A 19,757-nucleotide genomic window follows, 5' to 3' on the forward strand; every position below is an offset into this window, starting at 1 on the left:
GATTTTGTCCGTCGTTCGTCGATAGGGTCCAACGGCAGAGCTGGTTGCTGGCTGAGCAAAGGTGTTATATATATACGAGAGGGGCTAGCTACTTGCCAACCTGCTTGGAGTAGTGAATTGTAAGAAACGAACAGCTACAAAGTTTTTTTTTGGAGTATTTAAAAGAATATCTGTTAGGAAATTAGGCAATTCATATTAAATTTAATCTAGAAATAACATGCTAAATTTGTGATGACAAATATTTGCAATGTGGTATATTACTCGTCTCAGTAGTTAAACCGAGATTATACAGAAACAACATACTTATCAGAAAAGATATCAGGGTATAACCAGCGGAGGGGCTCATGCTCAAGACACTGGTTATTCCATTCAGACTAGTCATTGTGTGTATGTTCGATATAGCCGATTACAAAGTCAATTAAAGGAATAGACCGACGCAGTACAGTCCCGCGAACGTCCACCGAGAAGTAGACTAAGAAGACGATCCCGCAACGAGAAAGTGGATGATGAAGATGATCTTGAAACGAGCAGTCAAAGCGACGCTCCCAAAAACCTGATCGCCCGCGCACCCGGCAAGTGTCTCCAGCGGACGGAGGTTTCGGGGGCTTGCTCTCCTAACTCTCCGTGTGAGCGGAGATTTGGGACGATGAAGACTTATGAGGCAACTCAACCGTGAAAAAAAGAGCAAAAAAAACTAGCAAGAGTATATTTTCACCCTGCACGATTGAAGAGTTGTGTACTCTTATATAGGCACAAGAGAGCAGATGAAGATGTGCTATCAAATAGCTTAATATATAGCAGCCAACATGGTCATAAAAACGACTCTTACTAGTAATTCCAACCATCAAAATGGTCGTTACTAGTAACTTAACAAGCCATAAGTTAGCAGCCATAATTCACCCACTTACTTATACATAACTCCTAGTTTAAACATGTGACTTAGGATTTATATCATCTTAAATAAATGGTTCTTATCCCAAATATTCTAACAATATCCACCAAATTCCAAGAAGCATGTAAAACACTCTTAGTTTCATTGTTGTTTGATATATCAATATTTCGATGGAGACTGATAAGTTAAACATACACTTCTTGACAGCTAAACAATGGACTATCCCTGATATAAGGTTGCCAAAAGGCCCCCCTCTATTTGGAACATATAAGTCAATTACAGGGTCTTTCATGAGTGGCAGCTGAACTCATACAGGTACGTTCACTATCGGAATCTGACTCTTTGTCGAGCGCCCAAATCTTTGCCGAGGGCAATTTACGACCACTTGGCAAAACTTGCATTGTCGAGTGTCATTCTCAGCGACCAAAGACACTCGGCACAAACCTTCTTTGCCGTGAGCCAAACGCTTGCATACACCGACGCTCGGCAAAGGAGGCTTTACAAAGTGTCAAGCTCTCGGCGAAACCCGGCCCTTGGCAAAGGGTTGTCAACAGCCGTCTATAGTTGACAGCCGTTAACAATACCGAGTGTCAGAAGTTGACACTCGACAAACTGACTTCTTTGTCAAGTGTTCCCTGGCAGACTCGACAAAGTAAGGGTTCGTCGAGTGTCTTTCCCTACACTCGGTAAAGTGTATTTTATTTTTATTTATCTCATAAAACATTTTATGGCATGTTCCTACAATATATATATACCTATATGTTCCATTATGGTACAATTATCAAAGTGTTTGATATAACAATTAGATTTAGTTCGTTTAATTGATTTTTTCAAATAATTCATATTTGAACATCAACTAACTCGAGTTATCAAAGTATATCAAAGAGGCTCCTTTTGTCGAGTGCCAGCTTGCGACTCACAGCACTGAGGCTGATGTGGGGGCCTATTGGAGCCCCCTCTGCTGAGAGCATGGACAGTAGACACTCGGCAAAATATCCTTCATTATCGAGTGCCAGCTGGATACGTTTCCTTGATTAATTTGGCTGACAACATAGCTAATGCAACTGATTGGAGGGTGCCTATAATTAGTTACCTTCATAATCCTAGTATTAGGATAGACAGAAATGTTCGGCGTATAGCTTTCAAATATGTTTTAAATGATAATGAACTTTATTATCGAACAACTAGTGATGTCTTGCTTAAATACTTGGGCTCTAATGATGCTATACTAGCTATGGCCGAAGTACATAAAGGGATTTGTGATACTCATCAATCGGCTCCAAAGATGAAGTGGCTGTTGAGAAGATCTAGCTTCTATTGGCCTGATATGATAGTTGATTGTTTCAAGTACTACAAGGGATGCCAAGTGTGTCAAAAAATTGGTGACCTGCAGTTGGTTCCTGCAGCCGAATTACATCCTATTATCAAACCTTGGCCCTTCCGGGATGGGTATTGGACTTTGCAGGAGATATTCATCATTCATCGTCAAAGGGAACATTGGTTTGTCTTGGTCGCCACAGATTATTTTACAAATTAGACTGAAGCTGTTGTTTTGAAGAATATGACACATAGAGAGGTAACTGAGTTTATAACTGAGCATATCATTATAGATTTGGCATTCCCTAGACTTTGACCACAGACCAAGAGACTTCTTCTATGTCAAATGAGGTACATGAGTTTGGTGAATCATATAGGATCAAATTTCTCAATTCATCTCCATATTAAGCTCAGGCCAATGGATAGGCCAAGTCTAGTAATAGGATATTGATTAGCCTTATAAAGAAGAAGATATTAAGAGTTGGTATAAGGTCTTGTCTGAGGCTTTGTGGGCTCATAGAATATCTAAACATCGTGCTACTAAAGTTTCTCCTTTTGAGTTTGTTTATGGGCAGGAAGTTGTTTTGCCTATTGAAATAAGCCACAATGCTGTCAGGTTTGACAGGCAGAACGATCTAACTAACGGTGATTATTATAATTTGATGATGGGTAATATCTATGAAGTGGCCGACAAGAGATTGATGGCTCTGAGATAGATCGAGAAAGAGAAGAATATGGTTGTCAAAGCTTACAACAAGAAGGTCAAGGCTATGTCATTTCAGGTAGCAGACCTGGTATGGAAGACCATCTTGTCACTAAGGAGCAGACATCGAAAATTCAGGAAATGGTCGCCAAGCTAGGAAGGCCCTTACAGGATCACATAGGTAATATCTGGTAACGCCTACATGTTACAAACATTGCAAGGTGAAGACTTGCCCAAGACATTGAACGGTCGTTTCCTGAAGCAATATCATCCTAGTGTGTGACAAGATGCTTAAGAATACTGATGTTATCACATCAAGTTGATTCCAGCCTGCACCAGTGCTTTTGGTTCGCTCAGCTTTTCTAAAAGGCAGGGGGCTTGTGTTGACCACCATTTATGGCACTGGGCACGGTCGGACGGTCTGGTCCTAAGGATCGAACGGTCCACGATTAGATCAGATCAGGTGTAACTAATCCCTTTTCCACGCATATTTATCCCTCTAAACCTGTGGCTACTGTTTGGAAACGCCTAGGAACGGGTCCAGACCACCCCCTATATATATGAAGGGGTACGTTCGGTTGTAGGCATCAACAATCGAACTACAATCAATATATCTTCCGCCCTTTACTTTTTTCCCTAGGAGTAGACAGTAACGAACGTAGCTTTCTTCACCTCATTCTTCAGCTCTACGTCGTCTAGAGGCGTCTCGGGTGGTCTGTCGATCCAAAAACAAACCCTAGGATCTCTCGTCTCTGATAGGGTCCCTCTCGGGAGCGAGATTGAGGTGCGGTTGGCGAACACCGCCGCCCCTACGCACATGCGGACCGTCCGGCTTCGGCTCATAAAAAACCCGCCTCTGCGCCAGGTTGCGAACCGTCCTGACCTAGGCCGTGGACCGTCCTCGCTACCGTAGAGAGCATCGCCGTCGATACAGCTCGAGCTTGTAGTGATTGGTACCCAAATCTGCGCCAACGCTAGTGTAGTATCTCATTATGGTTGGAGTTAAACAAACATGGTTTAACGTTATTGGTTACCTACTGCGTTACAAATATGTGAACCAAACAACACCAAAATGGCATCTCCACATAATACCAAGGACTATGACCTCCGCCTCCACGTATCAACCCTCAATTCACAACCAACGACGTCGATTTGCCATGATCTTGTTATGGCAATATGATCTACCCTCTTTCTCTTGGATTAGTATCCTGTTTCCTATTTGGAAGTGTCTGTCTATGCGTGGATGAAGTTTTATATTTAAAGGTCCCATGATTTCATTATGGATAGTTTGTTTCAGTTTGTCATATTACCACCACTTTAGACAGTCAGAAACGTACGGATCTAGCACTGAGATAGAATAGAATCAAAATTCCTGCACTAATGCTACTCCAAAGTATAGAGCTCCTCTCCCGACACCTATAATATATGCCCTATTTTGGAATCGCTACGGCTCCACAAAATTTGGTGAAAAAGGTTAATAAGTGCTCTACAAAATCGTGGAGCTAGAGTTATAAACTATTAAAAATATTTAGATAAGTCGTTTTATTTATCATTTAGATTAAAAAGTATTTTTAAAACTATTTAAATTTACATTATAAACTATAGTTCTACACTGTAAGCTGGAATCTAGAAAGAATCGTGGAGTTCGAAACAACTACTTATAAATTTAAGAGAGGAGCGACCTAGAGGTAAAAAAAAATAATGAAAGGAGCTCTCAAGCTACTTTGCTGGATTCGCCACCGTAGTCCATAGACAGTGGTCCTACCGGCGATGGTGACCTGCGTCCAAGAAGATGCTCTCGAGTAACTCATTGGTAGTAACTCCATCTGGTAACAAGCGGGATACCAGATAGGGTTAAAGAATGGTAAAGCCGCTGCCTGCTATGCATTGTCGTCAGTCGTCAGATCTTATCTAAACGTCATCCTTGACCTTTGCAGGCTAGCTGCTCTTGCTCACACGGATGTATGCATGACCAATATTATTAAATTGACACGGCACATGGCTAGCGGTGCGACGACGTAGCGCCAGAATATAGAGTGTTTAAATTAAATACCTTAAAAACGAGTTTGGATGTAGATATTCAATACTGGAATAGGGAATTGGAATCAAGAATTCTGAATTCCGCTGTTTGGCTAGCTAAAAAATTCAGAGCTGAAATTAAAACTCAATTCTTTGGAATTGGACTCTCTCACGATTCAGAGCCAAGATCGATCTAGGTATTAGATGGAATTGCAATTCTAGATACATCCAAACAATAAATTTGTTTTGAAACCTATTTCCAACACTAGATATATTTAATATTGGATCTAATTTAATTCCAACAGAAGTGTAATGCAACGAGGAATCGAGGATGCAAAATCAGTCAACCAGGAGGAGTTCGAGTACCGCAGCAATCATGGAGCCTTTTGATCCATCGCCACTACTGTACTGTGCATGCTATATAAGTACCGCTCATACGTCGCGTCGATCGGCTTGTCAGCCGGACCCATGCACGTTTCGATTATTGCATGTGTGTGTGTACTGCAGGAGTGCAGGTATGTGCTGCCAACGGTTTCGGTCCTCATCGTCAAACAGTGTGCTACTGTTACTACATGTACACGCACACGCTGGAGCGACAGCGATGTGTGATACGTACGAAACCCCAGATCGTGTCCAGGTCCGTCTGTCTCGTGGTACGACCAGATTTGATTGATGCTAGGGAGTGGTACCCACCAGATTTCTGGGCAGGGCAGGCGTAAGCGTAACGTAACGTAACGTAACGTAACGTAACGTAACGTGTGTAGATTAGATTCGATGATTTTCGCTCCAGCCTTCGCTAGCTCTGGACTGTCATCGTTGGGATGCTTACTGGGCCTGGATGCTACTGGGCCTGGGGGCCCTGACTGAGCCCGGTGGATCCAGTGGTCGTCACTCGTCATAATCAGAATAAACAAATTACAGTGTAGATCTCTCTCGGTACACGTAGCATCTTTAATAATGCCTTAAATTAGTGCTTCAGATTAAAATATAAGGTTCTATACAAGAAAAACTACTTCAGCAGTGTCTCATTTTGTAAAATTTTGTTAAAAACATATAGGGCACCATCTCAAATGACTCAAATATACTACACCGTTGTTGGAGATGCTCTTAAAAGGGTTTTTTTATTAATAGCTAATTTGCTATTGATATGATACAAATTCTCTATTTATATGACCAAATATAGTATTGTTACTGGCAGCACTTTTTTCTATGATCGTACCCTATTTCAAAGAGCATTGAAAGGAACATTAATAGGGTATTTGGTTTGATAAATAAGTTAGTCTGTCATCTTCTCGCTCCTCAATTTTTTTGTTTGGTTTGTGAAATGGAATTAGTTGATTCATCATCACCTCATTCGTCATAATTAGTTTGGTAGTACTAACATGATGAATGGGGTCATCCCACCAAATTTAGGGGGTGTTTGGTTTGAGGAATCACTCCATCTAAAATAAGATGGTGCATCATATGTCCATTCCTCAAATTTGGTGGGGTGACTTCAATCCTCGTATTACTACTAACTAACTATAATAAATGAGGTGGTGATGGATCAACTCATTCCATTTCACATACCAAATAAAAAATGAGAAATGAGGAATTGATTCATATCATCTCATCCTGGATGGAGTGCCTCAAACCAAACACCCCTGAAAGTATAGCTAGTGGGGTCTAGTTGTCACCACCCTTGTCCACCCACCGCCGCCTCCTGCTCTCCCATCACCGGTGTCGTCGGAGGCTCTAACATTTCTTCGACATGGATGAACTTCTTCGATCTCCCGCAAGCCTCGTCCGACAAGTGGCTTTCACCCCCCCCCCCATGAACTGGCAACTTATCTCTTCGACGACAACGTCAACAACAGCTTATCTCTTCGACGACAACGTCAACAACCTCGAAAAGAATGTGATTGTGCGTGGGCAACGAAACAGTCGTTCTTAGGAAGCGAAGCGGGCGACGAGGATTCTTAGGAAGGAAGAAGGTGTTGAAATTAGGCCCACTAGTGTGTGGCCTAATTCAATAAGGAAGTCAAGGTGGTGTGTAGAGATGGCATGAGGCTTTAGTCCCATATGTCCATCTAGGTAGGAGAGAACCAACTTATATGTGGGAGTGTTCCCTATCTTCACATGAGACAAATAAAGAGCTATGGAGGCTGCCACACGCGCACGCTCTCGTTTTGTGTTTTTTCGCGTATCGTGACGTGTTCTAAACAGCAGTTTAATTTTTGCCTTTTGCTTATTTGGTTACCAAATATCACACTTAGACTGTCATGTCGACCGGAAGTAATGGGCACGCACGTTACATGCGAGATCTCTGGGCCGTTGCACGTAGAGATATTTTAGGGGCGGTTCCTGAAATTTAGCAGATCGAATCAAGCAGGTTGCGGCGACCCCTCTATAAAGGGTAGATGTCCTTCAGTCGAAGGAGGAAGGCGAATAGCAACCGACTCATTCTCTTCTTCTCAATTCTCTGCGCCACCGCTTCTCTGCTCTGTTGTCCCTTCGTCAGCAGATCAAGGGAGAGCGATGTCTCCGAACCACCGTCGGTATTTTTACGACCTGTATGGGTGCCGCCGAATCAGGTTTCTAGGAAGTGCTTCGCGCACGTCCGCTCGGGTTCCTCTCCAACACTCATGAAAATCACGGTCTTATGGTCAGATCTGTTGTTGATTCTTATTTTATGTGTTAATGTTGTTGAGTTGGTTTAAATATATTCTGTTCTAAATTCTAATGACATGGATACTATCTGTCAGTAGATCTAGGTTTTTCGTTTTATGTTGCGTTATCAAATTAATCTTAGACTTTATTAATTTTCCAATAGAAAGTGTCGATGGCGGTCTTATCTAGATAGTAGATAGGGACGAAGTAAAACTGGTTTTTATGTGCTTTTCTGCTCGGAACAGATGAAGATCTATGGCGGCGCGGGTCAGTAAAAATGGCAAGAGGTAGCGCTGCTGCTATTTTATATTTATCCGTCTAAAAATGACAGATCGAGAGGTAATATCCTTATCAATGATAGATAGCTAAAAATCTCACAGCAAAATAGCAGGACGCTGTATTCCACCTTGGGTCGTGTATTCAGCCCAGTCCAGTAATTAGGTCGTATGCCTTCTCCAAGCTGAAGAAACGGCCGAAGATTTCGAGTTTCCCTTTGGTGATAAGATATTGCAGGTGCGCCAGAACACTATTTGGAGAAATGGGAACTTCTCGTCTGCCAAGTGCCACAAATTTGACGTTGATTGGGCATATGACTGTTCACAAATTTATCTTTGGCTCGGGAAATCACCAGGCCAACACTACTACAATAACGATGATTAATAGTGGCGGGCAAAAACGATTTTAAGAGGCGGACCGTGAAACCGTCCGCCTCTGACATAAGGCCTCTTTTAATCGACGATTAATGGATGTGGTTACTACGTCAGCCTCTGTTAGTGGATTAATGGAGGCGAGCGCGTTAAGACAACCGCCTTCTTTAATACATATTAACTGAGGTGGTTGTCTTTAAACACTACACCAAAAAATATAAACTTACTATGGTTTCTTAACTTCCTACGTTTTTTATGACAAATTGTGGGAAATTACTAACTTCCGAGAGTCTACTGGTAGCTCTAGAAAATAACCATAACTTTCTACGGTTTTAAACATGGATCTCGAAAGTTAGATTTCACCTCTTTAACCAACTAGTGCGGTCAAACGGGCGACTAACTTCCGACGGTGGCCTACTTAACTTCCTAGAGTTTTCGTAGAGCCTCTAGAAAGTTAGTCGCGCCTGCTAACTTCTGACGGCATACTCTAGGAAGTTAGCCGCTTGCATGAACACACAAAAGTTTCCATCCTTGCTTTCGTGACTCAACTTATGGCTATTAAGTCTAAGTTCATGTTCTCGAACAATTGTTACAACGAGCTCTTGAACTTAATCAGTGAAGTGTTTCCACCAAATCACAAGATGCCGAAAGACGTGTATTAGTGCAGAAAACTTCTCTCTGGTCCAGGTATGGAGTATCAAAAAATCAATGTCTATCCAGATAATTGTATGCTTTTCTGGAAGGATCAAGAGAATGATAAGAAGTGTCTAAAGTGTGGCAAGTCGAGATATGTAGAGGTTAAAAACAATGATGGTGAAATGGTCACATCAACGATAACCCAAAAGTAACTTCGTTACATGCCTCTTGCGCCTCATGTTAGTCGTTTGTTTCTTTCGAGAAACACAGCTAGGCACATGAGATGGCACAAAGAACATGAACGTGAGGACACTCATGTGATAACACACCCGTCTGACAGTGATGCGTCGAAGGCTCTAGATGACTTTGATCCAGAATTTGGTAGTGAAACGAGAAATATTCGAACTAGATTGGCGACAGATGGTTTCACACCTTTCAATACAAATCCAACATCATATTCTTGTTGGCTTGTATTTGTTATTCAATACAACCTTCCACCTCATCTGTGCATGGAATTTGATTACATGTTTCTTTCCCTAATTTTTCATAGTATACACCATACTGAGAAAGGGTTGAATGTGATGATGTAACCCTTGATCGATGATCTCAAAAAGTTATGGGAAGGAGTCGAAGCATACAATTGCTACAAAAAGGAGAGATTCACACTCCGAGTTGCATATATGTGGTCCATTCATGATTTATTGGCATACAGTTTATTTGCTGGATGGAGCTGCCATGGAATTCTAACATGTCCAATATGTGGCGAGGATACAGATTGTTTCTGCCTTGAGTTTGGAGGGAAGATCTGTTACTTTAATTGCCATAGATGCTTCTTACCCAAACTCACTCGTATAGGTTCGAGGTTTAGGGTTTAGGGTCAAATTAACTTTCTAGAGTTTGGAGGGAAGATATGTTACTTTAATTGCCACAGATGCCTCTAGAAAGTTAGCCAGCTAACTTACTAGAGGCTACAGTAAGTCGTAGGAAGTTATCGGGTTGACAGAGCTATGTGCCTTAACGGTGTGAATCTACTAACTTCTGAGTGGGGCCGCCTAGAGGGCTCTAGGAAGTTAAGCTAACTTCCGACAAATTTTTTCCGAGAGCCTAACTTCCGACGGGATCGCTTTACTTCCGAGGGTTTAGCTAACTTCCGAGAGTTTAGAGCTAACTTCCTAGAGTTTAGGCTCTAGAAAGTTAACTGGTTTGGTCTAGTGGCATGCCCGTCTTAGTTAATAATTTTAGGGTTTAAAAAAGCTTATCCGAGCCCGGTAGCCCACCGAGGCTGCCCCGCACCACCGTCGTGGCTAGATCCACGCCATTGTCACTAGATCCATGCCCTCCATCACTAGATCTATCACTGATGCGCCTGTCCCTGCTGAGCCCATCGTCGGAGGGCACCTCTTCGACAGATCCACTGCTGGTGGGTTCGTATTCGCTAGTTCCTCTATCGGAGCGCTCATCCTCGGCGGTGAAGCTACCAGAATGCTCATCCTCTCCACCGACACTAAGAGAAGGAGAGCCAGGATCACCGTGCCTCGCCCGCACCATCTCTCCGGTTTGCGCCCCCTGCACCGTCGGTCTGCCCGTGCTCAAGGGAGGGAGGGAGAGGGAGGGGCGCCATGCCAGAGGGGAGGGAGGGACATCGCCACCCGTTGTCATGCTCAGGGATGAAGGGAGAGGTACCACAGCTAGTCACCATGCTCAGGGAGCTCAACGTCGACCGGATGTGTGCGACCATCGAAGCGCTGCCCGACTAGAGGCCACTGCTCGGCCACCGTCGTTGTTGATGTGACATTGGACCTGTTTGGTTTATCTTTTTTCTGAGAATTTTTTCTAAGAATCTGACTGTGGAAAAATCTGAGTATCATGGAAATTACGTGCGAAGGAAGATAAAAGAGTTTATAGGATTTATGATGTAGAAAGTGGTGGTTTTCTACTATCGCACGACTCGATTGATTCAGTGTTTACATTAATTTTAGTCGGTTTTGACTAAAGTTAGGGCTATAAAATAAACTCGAGACTTGCGAGCCGTCTTGGCTCGGCTCGAAGCAGCTTGCGGGCCTCAAACGAGCCGAGCCGAGCCCATTTTTCTAGCTTGTTTTTGCAGCGAGCTGAGCCGAGCTGCCTCGTTCCAGATCGTGAGCCGTGTTAAATTGACCAATTTATAGAATAATGATGAACATTAGATAATTTTATGAATAATAGCTCGTTTTTAGTTATTGATGATAGATATATTACAATTATAATTTAAATTACTTAGAATGTTAAATGACGATTACATATTTTGGATTTATATAATATTAATTCACTAAATAATGCAATGATAAGTATCAGTAAATAGCTCGTGAGCCAATGTCGAGCCGAAACTTTTTCTCTAGCTCGCCAAGTGGACAAGCCGAGCCTGTTTAGTCACCGAGGCTCAGATCAGCTTGTTTCTGGCCCTAACTAAAGTGATTATTATAGAAACGGGTTTAAAAGCTACTCCAAATGTTGGAAAACAAATGGAGCATAATCAAACAAATTTTATACGGCCCGATAGCGGGCTGCCAAATTATAGTCGACTCCAAAAAGAAGCGTCAAAAGAAAGGCCGCCCGAACGAGTGCCCACTGCGGGCTGCGGCACTGCCTCACCACTGCCCAGTGCCCACAATGGCGCGCGCTGAATCGCAGTTTCCCGCCTCCTTTGGAGACGGAGAGGGTGCACACTCCAACCACGTCAGTAATCCACGGCAAAGCCATCGCCACCGTCTATTTGTGATGTCACCAACGCATCCCATCCCTCCACGACAGCAATCCGCGGCACATGCCGATCGACGCCCGCTGCTCCGTTCTACAAATACACCTCAACCCACTCTTGTTCACAGCCACCGAAATCTTCCGTCTCCAAATCCTCCTAGCGAATTCACCACAGCTTCTCACCACCGCTACCTTCGATGGCACCCAAGGCGGACAAGAAGCCGGCGGCGAAGAAGCCTGCAGAGGAGCCCGCGACAGAGAAGGCGGAGAAGGCTCCGGCGGGGAAGAAGCCCAAGGCCGAGAAGCGCCTCCCGGCGGGCAAGTCCGCCGGTAAGGAGGGCGGCGAGGGCAAGAAGGGGAAAAAGAAAGCGAAGAAGTCCGTGGAGACCTACAAGATCTACATCTTCAAGGTGCTGAAGCAGGTGCACCCCGACATCGGCATCTCGTCCAAGGCCATGTCCATCATGAACTCCTTCATCAACGACATCTTCGAGAAGCTCGCGGCCGAGTCCGCCAAGCTGGCGCGCTATAACAAGAAGCCCACCGTCACCTCCCGCGAGATCCAGACCTCGGTGCGCCTCGTCCTCCCCGGCGAGCTTGCCAAGCACGCCGTCTCCGAGGGCACCAAGGCCGTCACCAAGTTCACCTCTTCTTAAGGTTCATAGTACTAGGCTGGGTGGTGTTGGTAGACGTGGCTCAATTTATCTGGTAGGGGTAGTGATGGATGATATGATCTGCGTCTATTTGAGCTGTTAAGACTGATGAACATTGTTCCACGTCACGTTGTGTTTGATGGACATTGTTCCAGATCACGTTGTTAAGACTGCAGAACTGTGTCTGACATGGAACAAGTATGATACTTGAAATTTCTGTGAGTGCATTGAAACGTGAAATCTGCAGTCCTTAAAAAAAAAATCTGAAATACAACTGTGTGTTCATGATCAAGTTCAGGTTGCAGGGATATTTTGTATCCTATTATTAGGGCTATTTGGTTTATATATTTATAATGTAACAACTGACTGATATGATAATGTTAAATTATATTTCTTTAGTTTTTATGATAATGAAATACCACACAAGAAATTGATATCGGTATTTGAGTGTGAATTATTATTTTTGTCATTTACGTTATATTTTGTGAACCAAACGTTACCTTAAATTCTTCACGGAATAAGGTATGGATTCTTATATAGCAGCAATAAGACTTCAACAGAGCCTGTAAAGGCTCATCTACTCTAAATATAGAGGATGGAACAATCCTCTAATACTTTCAACAACATTCTTTAAATGGTTCTCTAAATTTAGAGAACGCTGCTAGATCTTCTATATATATAACTTTTTAAAATGGTTCTCTATCCATTTTAATATTTTAAACAACCGGTTTAACAAAACTAAAATATGTACAATACATTTTAGAGTATGATAAATACGTATGAAAAAAATTTAAAAATAAAAAATATCTCTAATATAGTTATTTGCGTATAGAGTACGTGATTTTGAGAACATTGTTAGAGAGAGAATAGATGTAGATGATGAAATATTTTAGAGAAAATTGTAAAGGACAGATATAGATGATAGATATAAATAACATTGCTAAAAACAGTTTAACAGAGAACTATGCAGTTTGGAGTACTGTCAGGTATGAGGTATTTAAGCACAGATTGTGGCTTAAATACTCAAGGTGGGGCCGAGCAAAGTTTCATGTCAGTATGGCACGTTGATCGTTGACGATGACCAATCAGAAGACTAACGATATGTAATATAATAAATACAAGAAAAGAATGTGGCTTACGCACGCCACCTTGGCACAATCAGCCAACGTCAACCTCAGGGAAAAAAAAATCGAACTGAAATAACTGGTTGATCACGGCAGGCTGTTGGTGTGGATCCCGGCGGTGACGTTGAAGTAGGTGAACGTGGCCGCCCATCGGCGGTTGTCCTTGAGCATGTGCACGGCGATGGTGTCCGGGCGGAAGTTGTCCATGAACCAGTTGAGGTCGTACATCCTGGGCTTGAGGTCGTAGCGGTTCCTGCCCCTGCCGCCGATGTTGAGCCACTTGCCGACGAGCAGGTCCTCGGGCCCGTGCGTGTCGTTGTGGCGCAGGATGTCCCCGTTGGCGGACACCCAGCGCGCCACGTCCCAGGACACGACGTAGCCCATGCCGTGCATGAACGGCATGGGGTCGTCGCCGACGGGGAAGCCGTAGCCCAGGTAGACGTCGTCGCGGGGCCTGGGGCGCAGCTCCGCCACCAGCGCCGCCACGCGCAGGTACGTGTCGTCGTCGGTCTTCATGACGTAGTCGTAGGGCGCGGACGCGAAGAGGCGCGGCACGGAGGACAGGTACGCGTGCGTCTTCCCGTCGTTCATGTTCTCCGCGCAGTCCAGCACCAGCACGTCGCCGTGGCGCCGCGCCTCCACCGCCACCAGCGCCGCCTCCACCGGGTCCGTCACGCTGCAGAAGACGAAGCGCACGTCCACGCGCGCCGCGGGCGCCGCCGGCTGCAGCGCGTAGGCCGTCCGCAGGATGTCCCGCCGCTCCCGCCGGCCCGGCACGGTCAGCACGCCCACCAGCAGGCTGAGCTCCGGCCGCGGTGTCTCGGCGACCGCGGCCTTCTTCTCGTCGCCGGCGCCCGACGCGACGGAGGAGGAGTAGTCACCGCCGCCGCCAACGTCGGTGCCTGCCGCCGCGCTGCGGCAGAGCACGCCGAGGCCTTGGGAGCGCGCGTAAGAGGAGCCGAGGCTCGGGAGCGCCAGCAGCACGGCGAGGAGGCCGAGCGGTAGGAGGAGTAGGTACGGCGTGCAGAGCGACGCCGACGCGGCGTGGAGCCCGTGCGACGAAGTGGTCTTCATGGCGCAGCGGCAGCGCACACCGCCAGCTACGCGCGGCCTACGGCTAGCGCGTCTGGATCGTTCCGTGAGAAAAAAAAAACCCAAGCGAAACGTAACGTACGTGCCCCGGCCCCGCGCGCCGGGTGCCGGATTATAAAGCGCAGGCCGAGCGGCCGGCGCGTGCGACTGACTGACTGGTCGTGCTGAGATGTTGGCTGGAACGTTCGTGCATGACCGGCCGGGAGGGAACGCTGAAATGGTATATATCGGCCACGCGACGACGACGTCGAGACTACTACTGGAGAGCACAGAGCACAGAGCATGGTGTTTTGTTTCTTGCATTGGAGCACTTGTTCGTGAATGCGCGTGACATGGTTAGGTGGCAGTCTCTGGAACGCCTTCCAATCATATTTAAATTCATCTCGGTTCGATCTGTTCTCGTGTGGCCTTGGGTTATTGACAACTCGTCACGAGCAATCATTCGCATTCGTAAATCAAAAAGATTCCGGGGCAGGGCGTGGCAAGCAAAATGGCGTTGTTTTAGTTGCTTCGAGTTCGAGCTTTGCCTGTTTGCGCGAGTGTGACGGGGCCACGGGGGGCGGCAAAACGACAGGTTCCAGGAGGCCGCCGGCGACACGATTCGTTGTCAGTTACTGCTTGCTTAATCGGTGACTGGGGAAGCACGAACCATATATCGATGTCGCACCAGCCACCAGCCTTGCTGTATACTACACCAGCACGCCCAGTTAGTCAAGAACTGTTGCCTGGCGCGTTTGCTCGTGCCTGGATGGCTTCAAAGCAAACAGGCCCTTGCTGAATTGTTCCACCAATACAGACGGACGGTCAAAAGAGACCCGGTCGGAGCAGAGCGTGCGGCAGTGCACCCGGCGAGACAGCAGCACAACGTGGCCAGCCAGCAGCCGCGTGGGGGCTGGGGCTGGGCTTCTGGCGACCAGCGCCGATATAGCGTGTAAACTCCCTCCCCCACCCCCATGCATGCATGGTAGCGCGGCCGCCGGCCGGAAACTGGAGTCCATCTTTCAGCGTCTCCTTCGCGCGCGGCACAGTGTTTCAGCCAGCGGAGGACATGCATGAGTAGTGCTGGAAATTGGGTCGGGCTTGGCCCGGTCCAAGCCTATCGTGCTTCGTGTCAACAACATAAAGTTCATAGCTTACTAAATTAAAAATATTAAACAATTCTAACATCATTTGCTCCAAATATCACATCAATATAAAGTTGATATCTTACTAAATTAAAGAAATTAAACAAATTGAGCTTAATTGGACCGTGCCGGCCCAAGTTCAGCCCGTCTATATGAGCCGTGCTGAGGTCTGACGGGCCGGAATTTGAGGCCCGACCCAAGTCCGTCTTTGGGTCTTTGGACCGTGCTAGCGTAGTTCATATTATTTCGTGTTAGACCGTGCTTTAAGCTCGTGTTTTTGGACCATGTTAGTACTAGCCTAAAAAGTTCAGTCCATATTCTCAGGACTATGCATGAGCCAGGCGTCCCGATGAGTAGTAGCGTGGCGTGCTTGCTGACCTCGATTGTGATTGCGAGACTGAAAAGCACGCACCACCAAACTGATTCCCGTCGGTACACGAAAGCCAGGGGCGTCCAGTTGAGTTTCTTCGTCGGCACACGCGCACAGCACAGATGCGCAGCCGCCCGATATGTCCTTTCCATTCCTCTTAACCTATGTATAAATAATATAAGGCCCCGTTTGTTTCCTTTCATTTCGAGGAATTGGAATCTTACTAATGGAATAGACTATTTTTTAGAATATGACATTCCACCACTTTCCAAAGTTATCATATAAGCCTACCTCAAATTCATGGGTTGAGAGATGGAAATTTATTCTATAGATTTACATGCTATTTTCCGATGTACAACTTATAGCACATTCTTCTACTTGTGCCTCTATAACATAAATGTAGTATATAACTATCTCTCTCACATGATTTAAGATACTATACAAATATATTACATATATAAATATATAAACTTAATTAGTTATGTCTCAAATATAATTATTAAAATGGAATTCAATTCCAACGAAACAAACGGCCCCTAAGAGAAGAGGTCATATCTATACCACTCTTTATGTATATTGTCTATTAACCATATTTATAATTTAAAAGCTCAGAGTTGTATTACAAATTAAGTCTTTTAATGTCACCTGTACTTGAAAAAACCAAACCAACGTCTCATGATTGTACATGCCTTAAACATATCTAAACATTATTTACTCTCGATAATATTTACTTTTTTCCGATCCTCAGTAAACCACGTTATACCCTAAATACTAGTAATATGCTTTTTTCCTGCCGATACATCTTGCTTCTAAACCCACGTAGCGAAAAATCATATAGTAGTAGGTAGGGCTAGAAACGAGCCGAGCCGATCGGTGTGGCTCGGTAAAAGAGCGAGCCGAGCCCGGCTCGATTCGGTCGTCTGGCGAGCTCTATAATCAGACTCGGCTCGGTACAGGCTCACGAGCCAAACCTTCAGCTGTATATATATTCCATAAAATCAGCTCAAAACATACAAGAAGATACACTACTCCTCAAAACATACAAGAAGACATTTAAACCAGCAGCAGTATCTTAAAGTCTACAAGAGTAATGCATAATCCATTGATAAGCAGAAAATATTCAGTATCTCAAAGTTTCAATGACAAAAATAATTCAAATGATGCATCTTTTCTCTTGACGTCCTTAGCTTAGCTTGTCTTGTCTCCATCCAATTCTTCCAAATTCTGTGAAGACAATTCTAATTAGTTTACAAATAGCACTAAATAATTCATGTTTCCCCTATATTCTAACAAAGAGTATTAGAATTCAGATCTCTTACTAGTTGCTTTCCACCAAGCTTTTTGGAAACAGAATGTTCTCAACATTGTCCTCGTCATCTTCTTCTTGATAAAATACAAAGTTCAATTAACGTGTGAAATAATACAACTTTAAGAAATATACAAGATCAGCATATCACATATATCATGCCTCCATCATGTGTTCCTCGGATCCAGCTAGAAGAGCATATATACCAATGCCTCTACCATTGAAGGCCTTAGAGAACTATGATAATCATCTAGAGTTCTACCTCCCGTGCTAAAAGTAGACTCCGAAGATACAGATGTCGCAGATATAGTTAGGAATTTCTTTGCCATTCTCGACACCACTGGAAATCTATGTGAATTAACCTTCCACCAATTCAGCAAATCAAGCTCTTTGTCCGATAAACTGACATTAGTCTCCTCCAAATAGATAAGCAACTCGCTCTTTGATGGGTTATACTGAGTTGATGACAAGAAAGACTGAAATTGACATGAAGAGGATGGCAACCTACATGATCTTTCAATACTCAAAGATGAGGAAGCATTATATTTGCTTTGAGACTCTTTTCTCTTTCTATGCTGCACCTCAAAATCCCCATAGAGTTTTTTCTAACTCACTACGAACATCTTCTAATTCAAACACAACTTGATGTTCATCAAATATCTTATTGAAGCACCACTCAATAAATCTCATTTTATACCTTGGATCAAGAATAGTAGCAATAACCATAACATTATTCTTTTCTTCCCAATACTTGTTAAACTTTTCCATCATAGCATTACCCATTGTTCTCAAATTCAAATTATTGGAGACCATTGCTGCCCTCAATGCAATTTTTATATCCACAATGTGAGGATAGAATAGATTCGCAGTAGGATATGAAGAAGCAGACAATGCAGTGGTAACTTTAGCTAAAGATGCAAGAATTGGTTCAATTGCAATAAACAAAACCCACTCTTCAGCTGTAGGTTCCCATTTATAGTTTAAATCTGCATCAGCATATGTTTCAATGGCTTCTTTATAAGCTATACAAGTATGCAACATCTTGTAAGTTGAACTCCATCTAGTTGACTTCAGAATTTCAGATTACTGACCTGAGTACCTGACAGGCGGACTGGAGCTTGGAGGGATGGACTTCAGAATTTCAGATCACTAACCTAACCAGCGACAGGTCGGCAGCATCGACTCCTGGAGGGATGGCAGCCCAGCGCCCTAGCCTGGCAGGTGCAGGTGGCAGCTCAACGCCCCAGCCTGGCAGCCTGTGCATCACGTGGAGGGATGATAGGAGCTCAGTGCTCATGGTGCCAACGCTGGAGGGAATGAGGATGGTAGGATTGGTAGGAGCTCACTAACCTGACAGCCTGTGCCAACGCTGGAGGGATGGCAGCCTACCTGGAGGGAACGGAATCACGGAAGGGGCTCACGGCGGTCACGGGCTCACGGCTTCGTGCCCTCACGGCGGGTCTGTTGTAAATTTAGAGAAATAAGTGACATGCTTTTAACATATTTGTCGGTGTTTCGACCCCGGGGGGTCCCTGGACCGATGAGTGAATTGTCGCTGCGTGTCCCTGCCCAAATGAGTTGGCGCGGGATAGAACACAAGATGTGGGACAAGCCTTGTATTATCCTGCACCAGGGGTGCCGCTCGCAGTAGGGGTTACGAGCGCGTCGCGTGAGAGAGAGAGGGACACAGAGCTCGTCCGCCGCTTCCCTCGCGCGAACCCCCCTCAGGGTGGCCTTGGACCTCCCTTTTATAGAGGCAAGGAGAGAGTCCAGACGTACAACGGGGGGCGTAGCTATGCGCTAACGTGTCCGGCAGTGGAGTGCATAAGCCCTGTGTACATGCCAACGTGGTCGTTGGGGGAGAGCTTGGGCCCTGTACATGTGATGGCGTGGCCGCCGGAGGAGCGCCTAAGTCCTGTAGGAGCACAGCTGGCAGCGCGGTGAGGATCCTGTTGACGTCTCCTTGCTGTCGTAAGGGGCTGAGAGCTACCAGCATCATGGCGCACGCGGGGCACCATCATTACCCGTCGCCGGGGTAAGCCAGATGGGACACCGGTCTTGTTCTTCCTAGCCTGAGCAGGCTAGGAATAGGGAAATGATGTATCCCATGTTAGCGCCATCGGTCCGAGCCCAGGGTCGGTCGAGGCGGAGACTTCTCTTGAGGCCGAGGCCGGGGTCGGGTGAGGACGCGATTCCTCCCGAGATCGGGGTCGAGGCCGAGTCCAGGGGTCGGGCGAGGTGGAGATCTCCTCCCGAGGCCGGAGCGTAAGGTCGGGCGAGGCGGAAACCTCCTCCCGAGGCCAGAGGGTGAGGTCGGGCGAGGCGGAGCTTCCTGTTGCGCCCGAGGCTTGAACTCGGTGGTTGATCGTGACTTGTTGTCAGTCGTTGCCGTGGTGGCTGACACGACAGTCGGAGCGGAGCAAGCGGCGCTGTTTTCCTGTCACATCGGACAGTAAAGAAGAGGGGCGAAGTGACTGCGTTCACTTCCG

At 45.5% G+C, this 19,757-nt stretch overlaps 2 protein-coding genes and 1 long non-coding RNA gene across 5 annotated transcripts; 1 reads left to right on the forward strand and 2 right to left on the reverse strand.

Annotated features, from left to right (window-relative positions):
• Nucleotides 1–11,746: 11,746 nt before the first annotated feature.
• LOC100274242 (histone H2B.3) lies at nt 11,747–12,462 on the forward strand. The gene has a single exon (NM_001148610.1). It carries the CDS (start codon nt 11,797–11,799, stop codon nt 12,253–12,255), a length of 459 nt encoding a protein of 152 aa, NP_001142082.1. The 5' UTR covers nt 11,747–11,796; the 3' UTR covers nt 12,256–12,462.
• Nucleotides 12,463–13,325: 863 nt separating this feature from the next.
• On the reverse strand, nt 13,326–14,525 carry LOC100217061 (Galactosyltransferase family protein). The gene has a single exon (NM_001143432.1). The coding sequence runs from the start codon at nt 14,448–14,450 to the stop codon at nt 13,464–13,466; it is 987 nt and encodes a 328-aa protein (NP_001136904.1). The 5' UTR covers nt 14,451–14,525; the 3' UTR covers nt 13,326–13,463.
• A 2,398-nt stretch (nt 14,526–16,923) lies between these two features.
• Nucleotides 16,924–18,736, reverse strand: LOC103647450 (uncharacterized). 3 transcript variants are annotated; one of them, XR_002267680.1, is made up of 3 exons: nt 18,619–18,715; nt 17,282–18,524; nt 16,924–17,186 (listed from the first exon to the last, which is right to left on the reverse strand). It is a non-coding gene; the product is annotated as an uncharacterized lncRNA (long non-coding RNA). The 3 variants fall into 3 exon arrangements; XR_002267681.3 differs by having other exon boundaries at nt 17,282–18,254; nt 18,360–18,695; XR_562850.4 differs by having other exon boundaries at nt 17,282–18,736.
• Nucleotides 18,737–19,757: the final 1,021 nt, after the last annotated feature.

The sequence above is a fragment of the Zea mays genome, chromosome 2 (assembly GCF_902167145.1).
Source record: "Zea mays cultivar B73 chromosome 2, Zm-B73-REFERENCE-NAM-5.0, whole genome shotgun sequence".
Classification (NCBI taxonomy): Eukaryota; Viridiplantae; Streptophyta; class Magnoliopsida; order Poales; family Poaceae; genus Zea; species Zea mays.

What these genes read in the sequence shown, in the direction of transcription:
- LOC100274242 (NM_001148610.1), top strand. Translation starts at nt 11,797, where the DNA reads ATGGCACCCAAGGCGGACAAGAAGCCGGCGGCGAAGAAGCCTGCAGAG.
- LOC100217061 (NM_001143432.1), bottom strand. Translation starts at nt 14,450, where the DNA reads ATGAAGACCACTTCGTCGCACGGGCTCCACGCCGCGTCGGCGTCGCTC.